We start from the raw sequence: 22982 nt of genomic DNA, 5'->3' as shown, positions 1-22982 counted from the left end.
GTCTGAGCTAGACTTTGTCTCAAAGGGGAAAAAAAAACATAAATAAATAAATCTAGGCTCACTGGCAATGGTTAGCTATCATAATGATAATGAGAATGTAATTGTTCTGCATAATAGCTGGGCAGTCCTGATTCCAACCCTGTAATTTTAAAGATGGAGAAACTAGAATTCCAAGGAATCGCGTGACAAAGGCCAAGTTCACGAAATCAGTTAGAGTTAAACCCTAAAGAGCAAAATTCACAGTGTTCCCTGGCTACCCAGTGCTGCCTCAGAAAACGAGTTTGTATTGTATCCAAGTAATATGGTCACTAGGAAAAACTGAGAAAGCAAACATAGTAGTAAAGCCGCCCTTAAGCCTATGCCCAAAGATGATGACTTTGTATGTGTTCCCTTTCCTATTTTTTCCTAGTTGTGTCTATCTGTATAAAGTGGGGTGTTACTGGATATATATGCTTTCTGTAATCTACTTTTCTCAACTTTTCTGGTGACATTAACTACAGCTTCCGATGTCATTTTAGCAGCCACGAACGTGGCCTGGCTTACACAATAATATACCCCAGATAGTTATGCTGTCTGCTGGTTTTCATTCCTACAAGCAAGGCATCATTAAAGCTAAATCTTGTATGGCCCTTCTTTCTTTAAAATACCCTTGGAGAGCTAGGTCTGGTGGTATGGGCCTATAATCACAGCTACTTGGGAGACTGAGGCAGGAGGATCGCAGGTTTAAAGCCTACCTGGTTACAGAGTGAGGTTAAGGCCAGCCTGGGAAATTTTGTGAAATTCTATGTTAAAATAAAAAGAGGGTGTGTGTAGTTCAGTGGTTAAGTACTTACTTAGCATACACAAGATCCTGGGTTCAATGTGGTATTGAGGGGGGAAAAAAACCCGAACATTTTAACAAGGTATGCCCCTTAGTATCACAAGGTCCAAATTGCCTTCTAGAACAATTGTTCCACATTAGACTACCAAGTGGTACTTTTGACTAAATAAATAAATACAGAAAGGACGGAAGGAAGGAAGGAAGGAAGGAAGGAAGGAAGGAAGGAAGGAAGAAAGAAAGAAAGAAAGAAAGAAAGAAAGAAAGAAAGAAAAGTCAGAGAAAGAGAGAGAGGAGACGAACACCCAAGTCGGTGGTAACTCCTGCCTATAATCCTAGTACTCAAGAGGCAGAGGCAGGAGGATCCAATGTTTGAGGCTAACAAAAGCAAACCCATACCAGTGACTTAAGGTAGCTGGTGTGTGAGATTGAGAAACATGGACAGACAGACTCCTGGCCCAAGCTCTTACCACTGTCTCTTTGCTCTTGTGCTTCAGCAACTCGACTTTGAGAACGACTGGAAACTCATCAACGTGTTCTTCAGTAACACAAGCCAGTGTCACCTGTGTCCCTCTGCTCAGCAGGTAAGCTGCAGGCTGGGAGGCCGAGGGGTTGCTAGTGTGGAGGAGAAGGGGCTAACCCTGTCTGAGCACCGTCTACTGAACTGGGGATGAGACTCCTATTTCAGAATTAGGACAGGTGGATGAGTAAGTCCGGTGAGAGGGTGTATGGATGGATGAACAGATGGACAGATGGATGGATGCTCAGGAAAACAAATGAAATAGTATGGATTTGCTTTCCTTCCTCCAGTATTTTAGTGGGATAGCATACGCAGAACATAAAAGTCGACCATCGTAACCATTTTTGTGTGTTATGATTTGGCTGGGATAAATGCTGTTGGGAGTGTGCGCCTACTGTGCATTTATGACCATCACAAGAGCCAAGAATGCTTTTAACTTCTGTGTTTTAAATTTGTAAAGGAAAATTTATTGTTGTATTCATTGTTCAAAATAATGAATCTTGTAGTATTTTCATATATATATGCATATATATTATATATATGTACTTTCATTAAACCCCCCCACACCCATTACCTCTCTCCTTCTCTCTCCCCACTCTTGCCAAATAGTTCTCCTTTTAAAATGTTTATCTAATCATTCTTTATCAATAAAAACTCAGGAGTCAGATTTGGGGATAAGAACCTCAGTGATCAGAGACACCATGGCAAAGTGACCAGTGACCTTCTATCTCTTTCATTCCTTCAACCCAAAAGGCTAAGACCCTCTCTATGCCCTGCCATACTGCTTCCTGGCTCTCTATCTGTCCTCAGTCCTCCAAAACCTCTATGGTTAATTTTGGTCCGCGACCAGCTAGCTTTACCCTCTGATTCAAAGCAAAATTTATTGTCAGAATACAATCAAAGTATCACACATTGCCTTCTACGTATGTAGATCCTATCTTCACCCTGACATTCCCATTGCTGTATGGAAGTTTTTACATTTCATGTGATCCTACTAGGAATTTTTTAATGCCCTCCAAGCTCTCCTATGAGGAAAACAAATTCAGGCTTAGATAAACTGAGTTAATGATCTTTCTACACTAGCTTCCTAGTTAGTTAAGAATTGTTTAGCCTCTCTTCATCTGCCTTCACATGAGTGCTGAGTTTACAGAATAGTGTAGGATGCATACCCTTGTCTCACCCTAAACCTGTGCAGTCCAGTTTGGGCGAGAAGGCTAGAGTTTACCAAAGGCGAACAGCCTGTGGATTTTATCGTTCATGCTTATTGGCTTTTCTGGGACCAAAATGTGTAGTTTTGTTTAATATTTGTGTAGTCACAATTGCAGATTGTGACTTCAGTATTTATGGACGACCAAGTCCAGTCAGTGGAAAGCATAAGGGGTGGCTGGGGAGCATAGGGTGTGGCTGTGTAAAGGACATGTGGACTCTTCTTCAGGAGTCTAAAGTCCAGCAGCCACCAAGCCATCTCTGTCAATTGCCATGACTACCGACCCCTCAGCCCAGCTCTCAGGACCTCTCAGTCTCAGGCCATGGCTCAGGCATAGCTAAATTTCCTGATATGCACCTCCCCTGCCACATCTTTCCTTCTTCCAAACGCTATGTACTTCCTCTGATCCCTGGACTACTTTCCTTAGTGCTGTAGAACCCCAGGAGACACGTGATAAAGATCCCCCTTGCCTAGCCAGCTCTCATCATTCTGCAGATCGTCTGAGTGTATTGTGTACAAATTTCTGTCCACGCTCTGTTTGTTCTCGCTGGGGTCATTGCGTATGGCAACATTAACTCATGAATTATGTATCTCTGCACTGGACTAGGCAAGCATGCATTTAGACATTGCTGGGCTCCTCTTCAGCCTCTCACCCTTTATCATGCCCATGTGTAAATTAACCCTCTTACATGCAGACTCAGGCACACACTGTCATATCTGCAGTGAGTTTGCTCAGGCTGGCATTTAATTTTTTTTATGTGTGAGTGTGCCTTCATGGTTACTTACACTCATCCATGACTTCTTTTCTGCACTCTCACTTGCAGCCAAACAAGTGTACATGATTTCTTGCCTTTAATGTATTTATCCCTTCAAGCACTATTGAACACATGATACATTCTGAGTACATGCATCCCATTTATGTGACTTGTTTTTTTTATTAATTTTTAGTTCCACAAGTAATGCACATCTTTTTCAACTTTTAATATTCTTTGTTTTTTAAAAAAATGTATTTGGTATGCATATTAATAGATTCCTCAAGACATGTCCATATAGGTATGCACTGTGTGCCTTTCGTCAACCACATATTTTCAAGACCTTGTCATGTTGATACCCTAATCAGACTACCAAATCAGATACCAGACTAGACCTGGTCTTGCTGAGTGATTCCCCTCACGGTGTGAGTTTGCTGCCTCTTGTTTCAGCATTGATTTACTGACAGTCTTTTTTTGTTTTGTTTTGTTTTGTTTTTAGTATTTTAAACACATAAAAATGTTTTTTCTAGGTTTTGAGGTCATGCACGCTGGCACGTTAGTGAGTCCTCACAGATCAGTCAGGAAGGTTACAGCAGAAACTGCGGAGTGAAGGGAAGAAGGACACGGAACGGAATGAACTATAAAACACTTTAGTTTGTTGTATGAAGTCAGGGGGCTATGGACCCCTGATGTCTTTGCTATCCTTGTTCTGAATACCTGCACTGGGCTGCCCTGGGAAGCACGGAGTCATGGTGCAGGTAGTTTGAAGACACGTGTCTAGAATAGACAGTATAGGCGTATAACCTTTTCCACTTGGAAGTAAGCACCGTTGGTGAGCCAGGTGACCACCATCTGTGCCTGGGATGACAGGATGAGCCTCGCGAGATTCCCCCAAATAGCTACAGACAAACCCTAGACCCAGGAGTTTCTAAAGCAGGATTCACACTAGCTGGGCGGGGGGGGGGGGGGGGGGGGCGCTGCCATGTTCCTCCACATCCGCTAAGGAGGGCAGATATCTTGAATGACAGATGAGCAGCAGGGACACTTCTGGACACACTAACTAGGACTCTTCACGGTGGAGGGGGAGTGTGATGCTCCGAAGATTTCCGACAGAATGCTTCTCCCTGGCTCTTGCAACAGATGGGCTGGGCTGCCTCTGCCAGCCTCTCACCAAAGCAGGGCAGAGGAGAGACAGGGAGGGGCTTATTCCTATGCTGTGGGTGGCAGGCGGCCCTCCCGGCAACCCCCGGCTGGTAATTGGCAGCTGTCTCTAGGGCCCCTGCCCTTGTCCCCCCAGGTAATAGCACAGCTTCGTGCCCTTCCTTGTCTTGCCATCTGAGCCACGTTGCCTCAGGGGACAGCCAGTCTGGAGCCTGCTGAGAACTGTGTTGTCCTCTACTTTTTATTTGTGTTTCACATTGAAATGCTAACCAGGTCAGATGTGGAGGCCCTCTCACTTGCTCCTTTTCTCACTGGCGGGAAAGGGGCAGATGTATTTATGCATTCCAGTAAGGAGTCCTTCTCTCTGGGACCCTGGCACAGAGAGTCCTTCTCTCTGGGCAAACGTGGCACAGGGGAGCATCAGGGCGGGTAGGAGGAGGAGGGATCTGGCAAACAGACATGCTTGAATTTCTGGTCAGGAATCCAAAAGCGTTTGAGCATTTCAGGCTCAGGTTTGGGATTTTCAGATAATAAATGATCAGTTGACAAAATCTATGCAAACATCCCCCCCCACCTCATCTGAAAGACTCCAAAGTCAGAACACTTCTGATCCCAAACATCTCCGATTGAAGGCCCCCCCCATACTTGAAAGACCCCCATGTCCACATACTATGTTAAACTCTGCTGAAAAACTTAACTGAGCCATAGAAAAAAAGCCCCCAGGCTCAGCTAATGACTGTGAAATTTAGCTGGACCACAGAAGGAAAGTTTCCCCCTGCCCAGCCGATGCTAAAACAGGATATCTATGGGTTGCAGACTCACTGACCAAGGCATTCTATCGAAACTGTCAACTTGCTGCAGGGTTCTCTATCTAGCTTTGTGGTTTTTCGGGGAAATTCGGGAATAGACACGGGGCCATCCCGGGGTGAGCTAAGCCCACCAATTTGAGAACCAATGAAATGCTTGTTGCTATGCAGCCTCTTATGTAATTCTTAAATCCCTGTAAATACATAATGTGCCTTCAGCCCGGCATGCTCAGTAACTGGGTTGCTGTAGCATCCATAGACGTCTGTGTATATTCATCAAACTGTCTCTTGTTCTTGCATCCAGTGCACTGGTTCTTGGGCAGAGGGCTCCAAGTGAGAACCCCTTGACTTCTGGGGTCTTTCACGATAAGGAATATTTGGCTTGTGTCCTGTGGAAGTTAGGGGTTTTAAATGTTTTATTGTATTATATTTGCCTATTTTGGCCGTGTGTGTGTGTGTGTGTGTGTGTGTGTGTGTGTGTGTGTGTGTGTCTGGCACATACCATATGTGTGGAGGTAAAAGAACAGTCAAACAGGCCTCCAGGCTTTAGCTGCCTCTCAGTCATTGAGCAATTGTGCCAGGTCTCCTTTGGGAAGTTCTGAGATCTGTTTGGGTCCCTAAATCCAGGCTGATCATGTTCCTTCCTCAGATCTGATTTTTTTTCTTCAGATGAAAGCAGCTCCCTCAGCCCTTGGGAATGCGTCCCACCCCTTCCTGGGAGCATCAGAGCCACTGTGGTGTCTCTCATCCTGTTCCAACCTCAGGCTTGTCTGTCTCTGAGGTGGAACACCTCCCTAGTGGGAGGCTGACTGCACTCTGATGGAGGATGGGTTGGAGAAATAGAGACTGGACCCAAAACCCACACCAAAATGAAGTGGCTCGGGGGATCATGGTTTCCATTTGGCACCAGCCAGTCTCTGGGGAGTCATCTGGGTCTGGGTCCCCGGGCCTCATGCCCTCCCTGTTGCCACCATTGCTCAGCCCAGTTCTTCCCTCACAGAAAAGACATTTGATGAGGAGCATGGAAAAGCTGTGTGAGATACTGGATTACCTGCACCAGGAGGTGAGACAGTGGCTCCCCAACCCCTGGGGCCTTGGGACATGCAACATGAGGCATGCATCATTTTGGGTGCCCCCCTTGAAGCCCTTCTCAAGCTGAGGAGGGATTTGATTGACTCCCAATGGCACTTGCTGGAGTGGGAGAAATGGACTTCTTGTGAGAGAATAAGATCCTGAGTCATGGAAAGCTCTAAAGACCCTGCCTTCTTGCCATCTTACAAAGGGGTGCTCCTGAGAGGGGCTTGACAGCTCTTAGGGAAATCAGTGCCCTTGCTTTCTGACTGAGGCTGGCCTCTGTAGAAGCTTCAGGTTCTGAGCATCCAAGGATGGGGCTGTAGCTCACCTTCCCCTGTGCTATGTGCTTCCCCAGGGTCGGGGCTGCACTGAACACCGGAGAGAGGAAGAGCTGCATTTCTAAGATGCACAGCTGGAGGGTGGCAGCTTTGGGCCAACCTCATGCAAACCCTGAAAAGGGTGGCCCCCAAATGAGGCCCACAGGGCTGCAGAGAGCCCAAAGGTAGCTGTGGCCGCCACGGAAGCTCGGCAAATGCTCGTGTCCCTTCCTGTCTCTTATGTCTCTTTGTATCCCCTAGGTTCCCAGAGCATTTGTGAATTTGGTGGATCTCTCTGAGGTTTGGGACATGTCTCATCAGCATCAAGAGACTGGGTTCAGGTAAGAAAGAAAAGAAAAAGAAACAGAGACAGACTAGTTCTCATATGATGTACAGTTATGATTGCCACATGACGGTACTGCAGGGCTCTCCACATACATCGATGCCCTGGGAGACCCACGCCTGGAGGCTGGGGAGTTCAATATATCTAGCTCACATACTGACGAGGGCTGAGTCAGTGAGAATGTTGCAATACTTAATTTGGTTGATGCAGTGACAGAACCCACCCCTACCCTTGCAAACGATTTGCGAGTTTAAACCACAGTTGGTAGAGTGCTTGCCTAGCATGCAGAAATGGGGCTCAGTCTACAGCACGGCATACAACCAGGTGTGGTGATACACATCTGTAGTCCCAGCACTTGGAGATAGAGAGAGGGGCAGGAGGGCAAAGCTGTATGCAACAGTTGGAAGCAAGCCTGAGCCACTACATGAGATACAGTCTTAACCACAAACCCATGCGAGTTTGGCAAAATATTTCTACAACAAGAAGTATTAGTGAGTAGGGAAAAAAAATAACCTAACTGTATTTTAATGACTCAGAACTTGATCCCTGTGTATTTCTGAGATTTCTCTTAGGATTTTTGCTTTATCTTCAGAATCTGGTATTTGATTCTAAAAATGAAGCTCATATGAAAGAAATCAGAACAAGGACAGTTGAGAAAGGAAAGGAGTTTTGATGGGAAGGGAGGAATAAGGAGAATAGGGGAGAAATGATGGGGTGTGGGTTTCTGAGGTGGGGAGCACATGGCAGGGAGAGAAAGAACACCTTCATGTCCTGACCTTGTGAACAAGGGCTCCATGGGTACCTTCCACCCTGAGCTAATGATTTCTGTCAACTTGACACAAGCTAGACTCCTCTGAGAGGAGGGAACCCTAACTGAGAAAATGCCTCCATTAGATCAGGCTGCAAGCAAGCCTGTAGGACATTTTCTTAATTAGCGATTGATGGGGGAGGGTCCAACCCACTGTGGGTGGTGCCATCCCTGGGCTGGTGGGCCTGGGTTCTTCAAGAAAGCAGGGTGAACAAGCCACGAGGAGCAAGCCAGTAAGCAACATCCCTCCATGGCCTCTGCATCAGTTCCTCCCTCCAAGGTTCCTGCCGTGTTTGCGATCCTGATTTTCCTCAGGGCTTGAGGATTTGTAAGCCAAATCAATCCCTTTCTCCCCAGATTGCTTTTTTTTGTCATGGTGTTTCCACAGCAATGCTAACCCTAAGAGAAATCGGCACCAGGCTTGTTGATTTTTCATGTGAAAGACCTGACCATGTTGTTTTGGGGTGGGGGACTGTGGAAACACTTTGGAACTTTGGCCTAGAAGAGTCATTCAGTGTTGTTGAGAGAACATGGAGGATGAACCCAAGAACCGGACAGATGACAGAGGTCTGGCTTGTGAAGTTTCCAAAGGAAGTTTGAGAATTACTTAAAGGCACTATCGGGGTCATTGCATATTTTGAATTAAGAATCTGTGATTCAGGTCAGCTGGGCTTGGAGAATCAGTTGTGATTGACAAGCTATCAGAGGTGAAGTGAAATTAGAGTGATATCTCTGCTTTGCTTGGACAATTGATGCTGGTCGGCTGGAGCTGAGAAATTAGTGGTGATTAAGAAAGAGATCGGCATCACTGAGGGGACGTCTTCTGCGAAGTCTTGCTTGAGAGCACAGAGAAACTTGTGTTCCAGAGGTGGACAAGGTTGTACTTTGTGCTGGCAACCAAACTTGGTAGTGTTAAGAGTCACCCAGGTGGTGCTGGTTTTGAAGGCGTGAAGGAGTCACGGAGAGCAGCTGAGGTTTGGCGCCGTGTGGGAGGGATGGAGTGCCTGAGAAGAGCCTAGAAGGGGGAGAGGCTAATGGTGAAAGTGCAGCCCCGTTGCAACAAGAGACCCTGGAATTTTGGAGACGCCAAGAATAACAGGCCTTGGAGTGGTCCGAGCTTAGAAGACGATCCATGTATGTACTGCAGAGGGCAGAGCTGGGTAAATGGCCCAGGCCCTTTGGAGGACCCCAGGAAATTGTGGATCCCAGTGGATCCCAGACACTGGACTCTGAGTCATTTACACAGAGAGTGGTTTTGCTTTGTTCATAGGGTAGCCGTGCCCTGGTTCGCCCCTTCTGAAGTAAGAAAGTATTTCACTTACTTTGATTTTCCAGGAGCCCACAGTTGAGAGACTCTGAGCTCTTAAGGAGCTTTAGAAGTTTTATGGAGACATTGGATTTTTTTTTTAAAGATATTGAATCTTAAGTATTTGATTTTATAAAGTCTGTGAGATTTTTAACTTTGTAATTTTTTATAATGTGATATTGATTAATATAAGATTTAAGAGATGGACTAGAAAGGAAAGGTTATGGCTTAACAGTCATGTGATTGTGTGTCAAGCTGGCAAGGGGTCAATTGTGCTGACTAGTTTTGTGTCATCTTGACACTAGACTCGTCTGAGAGGAGGGAACCCTAACTGAAAAAATGTCTCCCTAAGATAGGGTTGTAGGCAAGCCTGTAGAGTATTTTCTTAGTGATTGATGGGGGAGGGCCCAGCCCACTGTGGGTTGGACCATCCCTGGACTGGTGGTAATGGCTTCCATAGAAAGCAGGCAAGCAAACCATGAGGAGCAAGGCAGTAAGCACCACCCCTCCATGGCCTCTGCATCAGCTCCTGCCTCTAGGTTCTCTCCCCAGTTTGAATTCCCACCCTGACTTCCCTCAATGGACTGTAATTCAAAATCTATAAGCCCAATAAACCCTTTCCTCCCCAAGTTGCTTTCATCACAGTACTGGTAACCCGAAGATACACCCCAACCTTCATACTCATCATTTGCCTCTCTTCTCCTGCACCCTCGAAGGCTGCGATTACCCCTCCCCTCTCCCTGAGCAACTCGCTGCACCCCAGTCACTCTCTCTGTTGGAGGTCCTCTGGGTAGCCCTATTCCACCAGGATATGCAATCATGCTTGGCTCATTTTGGTCTGCAGCCCTGCACCTGAGCTTTGCAATTGCTCGGAGGAGACAACGAAGTTGTCCAAGGCTGTCATGCAGTGGTCATATAAGGTGAGCCCCACTTGGAACCTGGGCTGTGGTTCAGGGGGACATGGGAGGGTGGAGAAGGAGAACAGGGAGGGTGGGGGGACAAAGAACTAACTAGCTATAGCAAGACTTAGCTGAGTTCAGGGCTTCTGGGAGCCAAGGCGAGGCACCCCCATAGTTCTTCCTGGGAGGGAATTCATACGGTTAGACTCACAGCTTGTGCGGGAGTGGGGGATCGTGCTGGCCACAGCTAGTGAAGAGTTGTACCCCTCCATTCTGAAATGTCTCTTTGCCACCATTGGTGCTGGCCCTGTTCCATGTGTGGTTCCCCAGCCTTTCTTCTCCAAGGCAGAAGCCCCCTTGGTGAACGAGCTATGTGAGGCCTTGAATATGTGGATAGTAGATAGGAAAGAAGCCTGGGCCATGCACCTGCCCCTGCCTCCTCCTCCCCAGAAATCCCCACCATACACACTATACAGATGGTGCCAGTATGGAGGCAAGTCACGGTTCCTGACGCCACACGTTTTAGTTGACCAAAGAGGCCAAGTAGAGTGTGGTGGGCTCAGTGGAAGCTGCTATTCTGGCTGGCAAACAGCTCAGAATACAGGGCCCTCTGACCTGTGCTAACATGGTGACATTCTGCCACAGTTGTAAGTTCACAGTTGTGTGGCACCGTCTACTCTGGGTATGATTGAGTGGGGGCGTGGGGACACTAATGGCACGTGCCTTTGCAGACCTAGCCTCCTCCACAATGTACAGGGCTGCCTTGCACTTCTTGAGTTTCCGGAGAACAGTCTCCAGGTCTTTGTCTGATTCGCCCTGGCGCTGAGGCCTCAGAGACAAGGGCAAACTTGGTTGCAGTCCTCAATAGCCCCAAAGTGTAAGGCGGGGTGGGGGGGGTGTCTTCCAAGCAGCACGTAGTTGTCAATCACGTGTAGAGGTGGTTGAGTTGAGGGTCTTGGTTTGGTATGCTAAACAACTTTGGCTGGCTTGGGCTCTTGAGTGGGCACTCTTTGGTCCCTTCTTCAGGAAACCTGGGAAGGTCTCCTGGCCTCCAGCAAGTTCAACAACTATGAATCCTTCGCAGTAGTTTTCCAACCTTTCTTCTATGAGGTCGAACCACCTTTGGTGAGTGAGCTATGCCGGGCATGGCAAGTATGGATGCTAGATGGTGAGAAAGCCTGGGCCACACACCTGCCCCTGCCTCCTCCCCTTCCCCTCTCCACAGAATCCACAGTCTTTCCTGAATACCGGATGTGCAGCCTCAGGAACAATGCTACCGTAGTCTCTCACCCTTTCCCTGCGGTTCCCTCATGGGGTTGCAGAGTCCCATGGGGCAGATTCTGAGAGGCAGGGCTTATTCTGATAGCCTGGCTTGAAGCCCTGCTTCAGGAATGGCCCAACTGTGTGACCTCATGCAAAGAGTTTGACTTCTCCATGCCTTGGTTTCACATCTGTAAAACAAGGACTGTTATTAATATCCCAGCCATCTGGAGTGGATGTCAGGATTCCATGAGCTAGGTTGTGGGAAGAATTCTGGGCCTGGGGCTTGAGGAGCCCTGGACACACACACACACACACACACACACACACACACACCCGCCACCTTTGTGATTACAGAGGTTGCCGTTTTTCCAGACCATTCCCTCCAGCTTTTCCTTCTGTGTGCTCCTCTACCTCCATCCCTGGAGAGAAGCATTTGCATCTTCCTCCCCAAGGGAGGAGGATTGTATAGCCCTGAGAGATGGACATGCCTGACTAATGGGGTCTCTGTAGCCCCTGAGCCTTCAGGGTTATGTGGAGGAACAGCTGCCAGCTCCTACCTGTTGGCCTCATTGTGCCACCTCCAAGACTTCCTTGCTGTTTAAAGTCGTGGTTCATAGTGGAAAGGACTCCCTGCCCGTGCCTCACTGCCCCAACAGAGTCACCTCCCAGGCACCCGCTCCTGTTCTGAGTTCAGTATTGGAGGCTCTATAACAATACAGAGAAACCAGAGATGCACCCTGTTCCTGCCAGCCCTGACCTCCAAACCCTAACCCCAGACAGTGCACCTATAATTGTGCTACTCCTTGAGGAAGGGCTAGAGGACAGAGCTGGACGGGCCATGGCCCTGTCCACATGGGTCAGTCAGTCTGTAGAGAGCATCATATCCTCGGGGTGGGGGTGGGGTGACAGAGTCCTTTCTTACCTCATTCTCCTTCAGGAGAGGTCCTCGCCCCAGGATCCCAGCACGCTCGCCCTCAGGATCTGGAACAACATGGTGAGTGTGGAGATGTGAGGCTCATGCCAGCCTGTGAGCTGGTTCACAGAGGGACAGCCACGGCCATTGCCTCTCTCTGGTCAAGCTCGACCCCAGAACCTTGGCTTGTCAATGACGAGCTGGTACAGAGCTCCATCCTGCTTTCCCCAGAGGCAGAGCCGTGCCCCTAGAGTTGGGTGGTTGACTGGCATCAAGTTTCATTCAGGCACAGGCTCCCTGTGGTTCCTACTTGCTTTCCTCTCTGAAGTGGCACCATGCAGGTTTAAAAGGTGTAGGTGGTACCTGGAGCCATCACGGTCTTCAGAGAGATGACCTGGGCTTGAATTAGATCCTGCCTTTCATGCCTGCATCAATTCAGGTATCAGCTCCCCACACAGGAAACACATCACCTCTGACCCCACGCATTCAGTGTATCTCCCCCTCGATGTCTTAGATTGTGTTGCTCTCCCTAGGGTAACAATGATGCGCTTTCCTGGGTCCCCAAAGGTTTCCCAGGTCTTTGGATTATCACTGGATGGGAGGTACCCCAAAACTTGGTGCCCTTTCAGGGTGCCAGGGTGCTTCTTTTGCCATTGTTTGCTATCCTTGCTGCCATATCTTTAGAATCCCAGCAACCTGAATGGGTTTTTCTTCTTCCTTGGATTAGAAGCATCTCATTCTTTTCCTCCAGCTAATGAGCTGCATGGAGTATATTGAGTTTCAGTTATTCCAAGGTGACCTGTAGAGAGCGGTTCAGGGAGGTTGGGGGACGGTGGTAGTGACCCCATGTGTGAAACACTTTGACCTTTGGCAGTGAAACCCAAGGCCTTTCCCAAAGGCACTTGCTGGTGGGGCAGGCACTTGAGGGGGGAATAACCCCTAGCCAGTGGTTCTCAACCTTCCTAATGCTGTAGCCCTTTAATACAGCTCCTCATGTTGTGCTGACCCCCAACTATAAGATTATTTTTGCTGCTACTGTAATTTTGCTGCTGTTATGAATTATAATGTAAATGTGTGTGGGGTTTTTTTTTTGGAGCTAGAGGTTTGCTAAAGAGTTATGATCCACAGGTTGGGAACCTTAGCCAGCCTTTATTACATGAAGGACAGAAAACAGACCCCGGGCTTCATGACCTCCTAAAGAGATAGGATTGACTGTGTCAGCTCAGTCTCGGGCCTCTGCCACACCATGCTTCCTTACCCAACAAGTGTCTGACTTTGCTCTGCCCTGCTAGTGCTAGAGGGTACAGGACTTACCAAGTGTGGCCTCTGTCTTCATACAGCTCAAGTTATAGCAGGGAGGGCACCAGTCATTAGAACAGGGCACAAGTGTCCTGGCCAGCAGGGCTGTGCTGGCAGATGGACCATGAGGTCAAGAGGGGCCCTGAGAGGGGATTTGAAGTGAGTTTGAAGTGATGTACAGGAGGAGGGCAGGGCAGGCACCCTTGACACTAGGGCCTCTGAGCAAAGGGTGTGGGGATAATGAGCCAAGTGCATCGGTAAGTGACAGGAGGGAGGCTGGCCTATCTGCGAGGCAGTATGGGAATGATGGGACCCAGAGCGCAGACAGACAAGCCCTAGACCTCAGGAACAGCTGAAGAGATCACAGCAGGGCAGGACCCTTTCCTTTCTCCCCTCCTGCTGTTGCCCATCCTCAGCATTGGCAGCAGTAGTGGTGACAACCACTTTTATCAGGCGGTCCAATGGCATTCCCTGGCTGCTGACCCAATTTCCTCTGGGCTTCTCAAGGGTCACAAGGAGCGAGTGCTCAGAGGGAGACAGAAGGTCTCTCTCTCCTTTAAGGTCAAGGCTTTGGGGTACAGCAAGTGCCAGGAGGACTAAGTGGGCAGTCACTGGCCTCTCTCCAGACCTGTCCAAACACCCGCAAGCCCACTAAGTTTCCCCCTAAGTCCCTCAAGGCGCCTGCAGCCCAGAAAGGGAGAAAGGAGTGTTTCAGTTCCCCAGTTTTTCCCGCTGGCAAAATACCAGGCCACCCACCACTCTGCTGGAACCCACCCACAGCTCCTGCAGGCTTGAATCTGCCCGTGAAGGATCTGGAATGTGACAGGTTAGGGCGAGGCAGAGGGTGTCAGAAAGTGGGTTTGGCTCCAGTCTCACTTCTGGCTGTTTCTTAACAGAGTCACGTTATTCTCTCCCCTGCCAAGAGAGTACAATGACCAGGGGAGCCTGCGGGCTCCCTTCATGTCTTTCAGTTCTGCGGTCCCTTTAAAGCATGGGGAAGCTGGAGTCCTTAGCTTATGTGTTTATCCTACCCCAAACCATGGAGGCCATACCCAGGATTACATGTTCTATGCCACATTCAAACACAGAGCCTCAGGGGGAGGGCTTTCCTCCTAGATAGGTAGCGGTGGGGGTGATCAAAAGTGCTGTAATCTCGGGGACCTCCATCTGCCATTCTCCTGACTACCCAGCTATGTTGAAAGGGATCTCTGCTCTGCAGCCCACAGAGCCACGTGTGACTACGCACGGGCCACATCAGCATCTGTCGTCTGTGCCCTTAGATGGCAGGGGTGAGCTCTAAGCGCCGCATATATGCAGAGGTGGTGAGTGGTTTTGTCTGCACATACCCAGACTAGAACTCTGCTAGGTTCATGATCTCCCTGGTCCCAGCCCTGGCTGCAGCTTGTGCCCTCTCTACCAAGCTGAAGGTTTGTGTCTGGGCAGAACTCATTCTCTCTGGGTCCTTTCTGCCGCTTCCTCAGCAGTTCCTGGAAATTCTTGTATCGTGGTAGTGAAGGGGCACACCCTTGGGGACATTCAATCCCAGGTCCTCCCAGTAATCACAACACCCTATGCTAAGTCTCGCAGTAAGATGCTAGTGCTACCAGGCAGGAGAGGAAACGTGAGAAGTAGTCGCACTTCAGAAGAACTCATTCCAGATCTGATTTCTAAAAAGTTATTGCTCTTATTTATTGAGGGGAGGGGTGCACTGAGCTACGGTGTGCATGCAGAGGCCAGAGGACGGCCTGCCAGACTCGCATCAGGCTTGGCGGCCAGTGCTGAGCCATTAACCCCCAGAGATGATCTTCTTACGATCACCCTCATCCGTCCCCATGTACTAGTTAATTTCACAGTTTTAGAGCAGAGTGAAGGAGACCAATGAAGAGAGTGGAAGATGAAGCAAAAGCAAGGATGAGATCAGGGACAGATGTTGGAGGTTGGGGAGTGGGGCGGGGAGATGGTGCCTTTGGGTACAGCAGCCCCGGGGGGCAGAAGAAGGAAGAGGGACTGTTTGAAGTAATCGGGTTTTTTCTCTTCTCCGAGGATTCAGAGTTGGAACCAGTGTAAGAAAACTGTATGACCGATATGGGAACATTTAACGTAAGGCTCGCTGTGGCCTTGGCCCTGAGACGTGATCTCAGTCTGTAGCCAGGCTGACCTCAAACTTAAGCAATCCTCCTACCTCGACCTCCCAAATATTGAGATTATGGGCGTTTACCATCATGCTCATTTAAGATGAGGTTCTAGACAGAAACAGGTTTATTGGACAGACCTATAAACTGCCCTTCTCTGGGGTCCTTGAAATGGTTTGCAAGGATCCGCTGAATTCAGCCGTCAGGATAGATAAGGTTTCTTTGCAGATTCTCTCTGGATTCTGACTTTCTTGAAAGACGGGGGGGAAATGCAGTGCAGTTGACCCAGCCATTATCCAGGCCCCACGAGCACCCTCTTTGTCCCTAGGACTGGCCAGCATCAAAATAAACCTGAAAGGAGTTTGAGAGTCCATTTCTTCCCCTCCTCCCCCAGGCCTGGAGCCACAAGCTGCCACTCCTCCAGAATTGACTGTAATTATGTCCCTTTATCTGCCTCCTCCCACCAGATCAGAACAAGCCACAAGTCCTGAACGTTCTTCTGGCATCCGGGTATCTGGGGCACAAATGCAGAATTACTAGATCTTGAGGGGCATCCGAATCTTCATGGTTTATCTGTGCGGCAGCTAGAGGGGGTGTCCAAGCCAGTAACCAACCACATCCCTGTCAAAGTCCTTGTCAGGGGAGGATGAGGGACAAAACCGCTACCAGGGCCTAGCACTGCAGTGTGGCAGGGCCGAGAGCAAAGAAGAAGGCTCCCATCAGGAGGGAAAGGCGTGGGCCAAAGACCCTTCAACCACTGCAGGTTTTTAAGTCCCCCCTTCCTCCCTCCCCTCCCTTCCCTCACTTTTTCCCTCTCAACCTCCATCCTTCTCTCCCCTCTCCCTCCCTCCCTCCCCTTCCCTCTCTCTCTCTCTCTCTCTCTTTCTCTCTCTCTCTCTCTCTCTCTGTCTGTGTCTGTGTCTGTGTTTCTATCCAGGATCTCATGTAGCTCAAGCTGGCTTTGAACTTGCTACGTGAGAACAACCTGGCGTTTCTGATCCTCCACCTCCGCCTTCACAGCCCTGGATCACAGGCATGTATGACCACACTGGGTCTTTAATTCAGGGCTGGGGATCAAACCAGGACTCAAGCACTCTACTGAGGTACATCCCCAGTCCATAAAAAGAAGTTTTAAAAACACTCGCCCACCTTGGGTTGGGGATGTGGCTCAGTAGTCGAGTCTTTGCCTGGCATGTGGAGGGCCCTGTTCTTGACACCCAGCCCTGAAGAAAACCAAAACACAACCCTTCATCTCATTCTTCATTGGCCTTCATTCCCCTTTCTCTGGTGCTTTTGCCGCAGTTCTGACCTGCCGGTTCCACCCGCTGCTCTCAGCACCCTCTGTCTGCTGTTAGGTGGCCTCTGTGGCTATGGTACGGATGCCATCGTTCTCAAGTTGCTAGTTAGTCTGTTGTCTGCGAGTGTGGGGGCCAAGCTGTGCTCCCTGTCACTCTGTCTCTGTGGCCCAGCCAAACACTGGGGCCTGTCTGACTTCATATGCAGCTCTGTAAACTTCAATCCAGACTTGTTGGTGTGTTTGGTTTATTTTATTTTATTTTATTTTATTGAACCTGGGTTTGTGAGCATGTAGACTGACGGTTCTCAACCAGTGGGTTGCAACCCCTTGGAGGGGGGCACATTTCAGATATCCTGTATGTCAGATATTTACATTACAATTCATAACAGTAGCAAAAATATAGTTATGAAATATTAATGAAAATAATCTTGTGACTGGGGGTCACCACAACTTGGGGAACTGTATTAAAGGGCCACAGCACCAGGGAGGATGAGAACCACGCTGTAGGGTATAGCTGCAAGAAGGGGAAAACTAGGGCAAAGGATACAGGCTTTTCCCATGCTGCTTGGGCTTGTCCTACCTCCCTGTCTCTAACTGTCCTTGACATGGAAATCTTTATCAACGTCCAGCCAACCGGACACTGAGGGGAGGACACAATGCCAAGTATGGTAACCACCCTAGGGAAGCCACTAGACCCGCTGTGATAATTTGGTTGGACTCTGAATAACAATGTTCGTCTGCCTTGGATACCTGCTCCAAACCATGTTCAGTTTCTCCTACTGCACTCCTGGGGAGGTGGGCTAGGAAGTCCCATCAAACACCAACACCCCCTAAAACCCACCAATCTCACACCGTGGTCTTCAAACGAGAGTACTAGCAAGTCCCCAGGAAGATGTAGGCCGCACTTCCCTGAGAGTTGAGCTGTTCACCTCTCAGTCTCGGACACAGCTGGAAATGCCCATAAGGGGCTACTGACCCAAGAGTCAGACTCTGAGAGCTCCTGGCTGGAGGAGCCCATCTCAGGAGTGCCACGGAGGGCTGCTACCTACACGAGGCCTCTGTTTCAGCTGTCGCCTTCTCTCCTAGATGAAGCCAGTGGGTCACAAAGATGAACTGTTTGATGCAACGGAGAGAGAGAGGCTGGAATGTCCATCTCAGGTAGGAGACACTGGGCTGGGTGAGGTGAGGTGTGGGTGGCAACGTGGACTTTACTAAAAAGTGAGGTGTTACTGAGACATTAGCCCCGAGAGTCTTGGGCCTGCCATTCTGGACCTGAGCACAGGTTGTCCTAAAACTGATTTCCTGTTGTCTGTGAGAGCAGAGTGAAGGCCCTTCATACCTGTGGGTGTCACAGGAACAAGACCACAGCTCACCTGGCCTCCAGTTATGGTCCGCTAGCCTTCTTGGGGCCTCAGGTGCCACATCAAGGCCTTCCTGTACCTTAGGAGGCAGAACTGATGAAGTCCTAAGGAGTCTTGAAGGCTGTATCCTAAATATGTGCCTAATATGTAATAATCATATAGATAATCTTTCCAAAGACATGGTTGAGGAAATAACCAAACATCAATGATGGGAATTCCTTCTCTAGTGGAATGCAGGTTGATTTGGGGGGAGGGTTGCTTTCTTGATAGCAAAATTAGTAAGTTTATTGTGACTAGGCAAACCTCCTTTCCTCTTTGTTCTGACTTCAAGAAGCCTAAAATGAGGTCCTCTTCTGTCTGAGATTCCTGTGTTTAGCTGGGCGATACAGACCACTGAGACAGAGAGATAGAAAGTATCAGAGATGACTAGCTTGCAAGTAGGCCATTTCAAAACCCCAGGGACCTTCTTCAGGAGGCCATCAGGGGCAGGGAAAGGTTTGGATTCACGGAGAAGATATATGTGAAAACGCAGCGTTAGAATCCAGCCACTGCCCAGGCCACAACACCCACGGCAGCCTTGTCCAAGTCACAGACCTCTGGGGCCAGGGTCTCTGCCCTGGGGAGAGAATTTATAGCCTAGGGGGTGGGGTATTATCACATGCCTTCTTCCCCAGCCCTTTCCCTGGCTCCTGTCTGGCTCACAGACTTCTACTGTGAAACCAACCCCCAATCTCATTCCACCACCCGGGCTCTGTACAACTCTTCAGAGACCCCACCAGGCTGCCTCTCCCTGGGCTCTCAGCTTCCCTTGGAGCCCTCACCATGAATGTTTTGTCTGTCTGCTTGTCTGCGGCACTCCTAACTTTTTAAAAATAAATAAATAAATAAATAAATAAATAAACTTACTCCCCAACACACCTCCTCGGTGTCTCTCTTGGACCCCGCCCCCACCTGAAACCTTTCAACATGAACACTCCAGTTAAGCATATCGAAGATGACTGGCCTGATTACTATGGGATGGAGAGCTCTGGGTCATGGCTATATGTTACCTTTCTCTGCAGGAGAGCCCCTATCTGTTCACCTACAGAAACAGCAACTACCAGGCCAAACAGCTGAAACCCATAGGAAGGCTTCAGGTAAGGAAAGGACGGACGTGAATCTTTGTAACCTTCCACTTGGTTTTCTGTGTCCTGAAAACTCCGCTGGCCTCTGGGCATGCCGAGAGCTGCGGAGTTCTGGAAACTGCAACAGGTACCTGAAATTCAGCCAGGGCAGACTCGGGGGGGGGGGGGGCAAAGGACCTCAAGTGTATGTGTGGCTTGCTCTTGGTGGCCTGGGTCAACACCAGCTTAGACCTGTCTCGGCAGCTCGCACAGCATCACGAGGTAGCTGGGGTTCCATGGCACTGTGACAGTTTGACAAGAGACCTTGAACCCTCCACAAATCTTTGGCTAGTCCTTGAACCTTTAATCTGAGGAGGAAGAAAACAGAATTGTCAGGGTAGAGGGAGAAGGGAGCTAAGGTCTGGAACCAGGTAGTTTGGAGACCAGATAGCCTTAAAGTCCAACCTGTACCTGCACTCTTCACATCTTGACTATGGTTTATCATCTCAGAGTCACCTGGATTCTTCCCGCTGAGATTAGATAGGGCACTTTGCACTCCTCAGGGAGCAAACACCGAAAGCCTGACGTCTTTGCTCTCAGAGATCCAGGACAAAGGTGGATAAAGATGACCTGGTCCTTCCCTTTCCATGCGAGCATTCACTCCAAGTGGTAGACTGAGCTTCTACTCTTAAGAAACGCAACGAGGAAGATTCTTGAGTTACCAAAAGACCCCATATTTTCTAATATCGTAAATGCACCTAGAAGGAAGCAGGCACAGTGAGATGAAGCCACTTGATCTACGTTCAAATCCAGAGTCTTCCAAATTTTGTCTGTGTGTGGATAAGAAAGGCCCTCAACCTCCCCGTGCCTTTGGTTTTCATTTGGGAAGTCATGACTATGATAGTCTCACCATGTGGAGTTACAAAGTGTGTTAAAGAGAAAGCACTTACTCCAGTGTCTGGAATGCAGGGAATCTTATCAAAGTGTTGCTATTGGTTTCTATATACTGCTGTTTTCCCTCGGGATGCATTAAGTCTCTCCTATACCTCTAGATCGTAAGCTCAGAGGGGCAAGGACTCAGGGCCAGGGCCGAGTTGTGATCTGTTAGGTGACGAAGATGGATAGATGGATCCTCGACATGAGATTTTTAAAACATAAATAAAACACACTGCTAGCCCAAAAGGACACAGTTTGGTAGAGAAATGGATACACCAGCCAGCAATTACAAACACTATAGTAACTAGAATTAAAATTTTGTGTTGGGTCTTCTGGGGATACAGAGGAAGAAAAACCAACTCAGAAAGTTAAAGACAACTTTCCTAAAGATGATCTCAATTTTGAAGGGTGACTAGGGGTGAACCTGGGAGGCAGAAGGGTAAGAAAATGGAAGAGAAGGAAAGAGTTGGAGGAATGGCTTAAGCAAAGACTCAGAGGTATGGGAAAGTATCAAGACTTTGGTCAAGGACAGACTAGAGTAGGGAGATGTTAGGATCGATGGATTTTATGCTGAGGTTGGTATATGGCAGCAATTGTCCAATCAACAAATAGTATTTCCTAGATGCTTGGCACCATTGTCATCTTTGAGGACACAACAATAGGCAACATAGACAGAACGGCCTGGCTTCGCTGAGAATTTAGGCAGGGGAAGGTCACAGTTACATCTTCCTGAGAGAGAGAGACCATTGCGAAGGGAGAGGAGGGGACCTCCAGACTAAAGGAGGTGACACTGTTGAGGACCTGCAACGCTGTAGACAAAACTATTAAAGGCTTGAGCTCAGGTGAAGGAGGAGGAGGAGACAGATCGGAGCAATGTGTATGGACAGTGAGCTATGAGGTTGAACGAGAGAGAGATCTTAACAGACATAGTTCTGTTCTGTTTTAGTTGTGAGTGGTCGTTTCCAGTTTATAGGGCCAACCCCCAATCCCCTGCCCCCAAGTTCTAGTCCAGATGGTGCATTTGTTCACCCCCTATGTGTCTCATTTCAGGTGAGAGAAGGCACAGAATTTCGCTGTTTGGACAAGGACCCCTCGGACACAGTCCCCACAACAGGTACATGGTTATTTGTTCAGTGGGTTGTCCCCTCACTTGAGGGCTGGAATTCAAGTCAGGGCAACTTTAAGATAGCAAGGACTCCCAAGATCAGGGGCAAGGTGGATGAGAAGGTCCAGGACAGGTGTTTATGGCCCTGCACGAGGCCATAAGGTCATGTTTATGCTTGATTATTCTTTAACTAAAATAATAGCATCCTTATCAGAAAGCTTTTACTGAGCATTGACCCCGTGTCAAGCCATGTTATGTAAGGAACCTAAGGGTTGCTGAGTGCATTGTTCATATCTTATTATCTTGATGGGTGAATTTATTCTTTTAAAAAATACTTTTAAACAGAAAGCAAATTACCCAGTCCATACTTATTACCCAAGGAATGTGCAGAATGTGTTCAAAGTCCGCACAGAACGGGGATGCCCAGCAGATTAAAACATGTGTCATTGCTCACTGTTTCCTTTCCCTTTCTTTTCTCTCTCTCTTTCTCTTTCTCTCTGTCTCTCTCTGTCTCTCTCTCTCTCTCCCCCTCCTTCTCTCTCCTCTCTCCTCTCTCTCTCTCTCTCTCTCTCTCTCTCTCTCTCTCTCTGTTTCTACCTCCCTCTCTATCTTCCTATCTCAATTTCTCTCAAGACAGGATTTTATCTGTATAGCTCTGACTATCTTAGAACTCACTCTGTAGACCAGGCTGGCCTCAAACTCAGAGAGCCACCTGCCCCTGCCTCCCAAGTACTGGTGTCAAAGGTGTGGGCCATCCCTCCTGCCTTCACTATATTTCTGAAATGCTGCTGGACTCTGAATATGAGCCTCACAGAATGTTCTAGGCAGTCATTAACATCTTCCTAAAGAGGAAGCTACTAAGCACTGCAGGTTTTTCCGCAGGTGAAGCAGCTTGGGAAACAATGTCCGTACATATGGGAAGTCACATGACAGTATCAGTGGGACCCCGGTGACTCAGAACCTTAGCTAAGACATTAGTGCTGTAAGCTCTCATGTTGGCCATTGGAGGATAATTAGATATGCTCATTTCTCAGTCCGCTTGCTTGATGATTTGTTGGGTATCTCCTGTAAGCCATTCAGGAATGTCTATCCTGGCTGATCTAATTTACTGAAAAGGATTTTTACTGGATTTACTGGATTACTGAAAAGGGAAAATTGAATTTGTAGAAGTCACATTACCAACAAGGAATCTTACATCTGTTGTAACATTGTCTCCTTGTGTTGTGAGCAGAGCAAGTAAGTACCATGGCTTAACTTGCCTTTTCTAAGCATCTTGCCTTTGCACAGGCAGATTAAGACATATAATTGTCAATTTAAAAAACCAGAGCCCAGATACAAAACATATTCTTTTTCAAAGCTGTAATGTAACAGAATAGGCGTTGTGTTTAATCTGGTATCTGAAGCACAACGTACCTGAAGCCAGGACCTTAAGAAGAAATCTATTTAGCCCATGGTTTTAGAGCCTGAATATCCAACATTAGATGGCCTGTCCCTTTGGCGATGCCTCTTGTGGCAAAGTTAAAACATGGTACAGAAATGGGAAGAGAATTGATAAAATGAGTC

At 48.3% G+C, this 22982-nt stretch overlaps 1 protein-coding gene across 1 annotated transcript in view; it reads left to right on the top strand.

The window, feature by feature from the left end:
- Plb1 (phospholipase B1) overlaps positions 1-22982 on the top strand; it is a 117827-nt gene that overhangs the window by 26965 nt on the left and 67880 nt on the right. The window contains exons 9-17 of the mRNA XM_087907381.1: positions 1315-1401; positions 6264-6326; positions 6916-6995; positions 9956-10031; positions 11037-11135; positions 12211-12267; positions 18001-18072; positions 19337-19411; positions 21365-21428. Coding sequence (XP_087763507.1) covers positions 1315-1401; positions 6264-6326; positions 6916-6995; positions 9956-10031; positions 11037-11135; positions 12211-12267; positions 18001-18072; positions 19337-19411; positions 21365-21428 — 673 coding nt within the window. The remainder of the gene's footprint in view (positions 1-1314; positions 1402-6263; positions 6327-6915; positions 6996-9955; positions 10032-11036; positions 11136-12210; positions 12268-18000; positions 18073-19336; positions 19412-21364; positions 21429-22982) is intronic.

The sequence above is a fragment of the Myodes glareolus genome, chromosome 6 (assembly GCF_982192425.1).
Source record: "Myodes glareolus chromosome 6, mMyoGla1.1, whole genome shotgun sequence".
Taxonomy (NCBI): Eukaryota; Metazoa; Chordata; class Mammalia; order Rodentia; family Cricetidae; genus Myodes; species Myodes glareolus.
The sequence above is the reverse complement of the archived record's forward strand: the minus strand, read 5'-3'. Positions and strand labels throughout refer to the sequence as shown.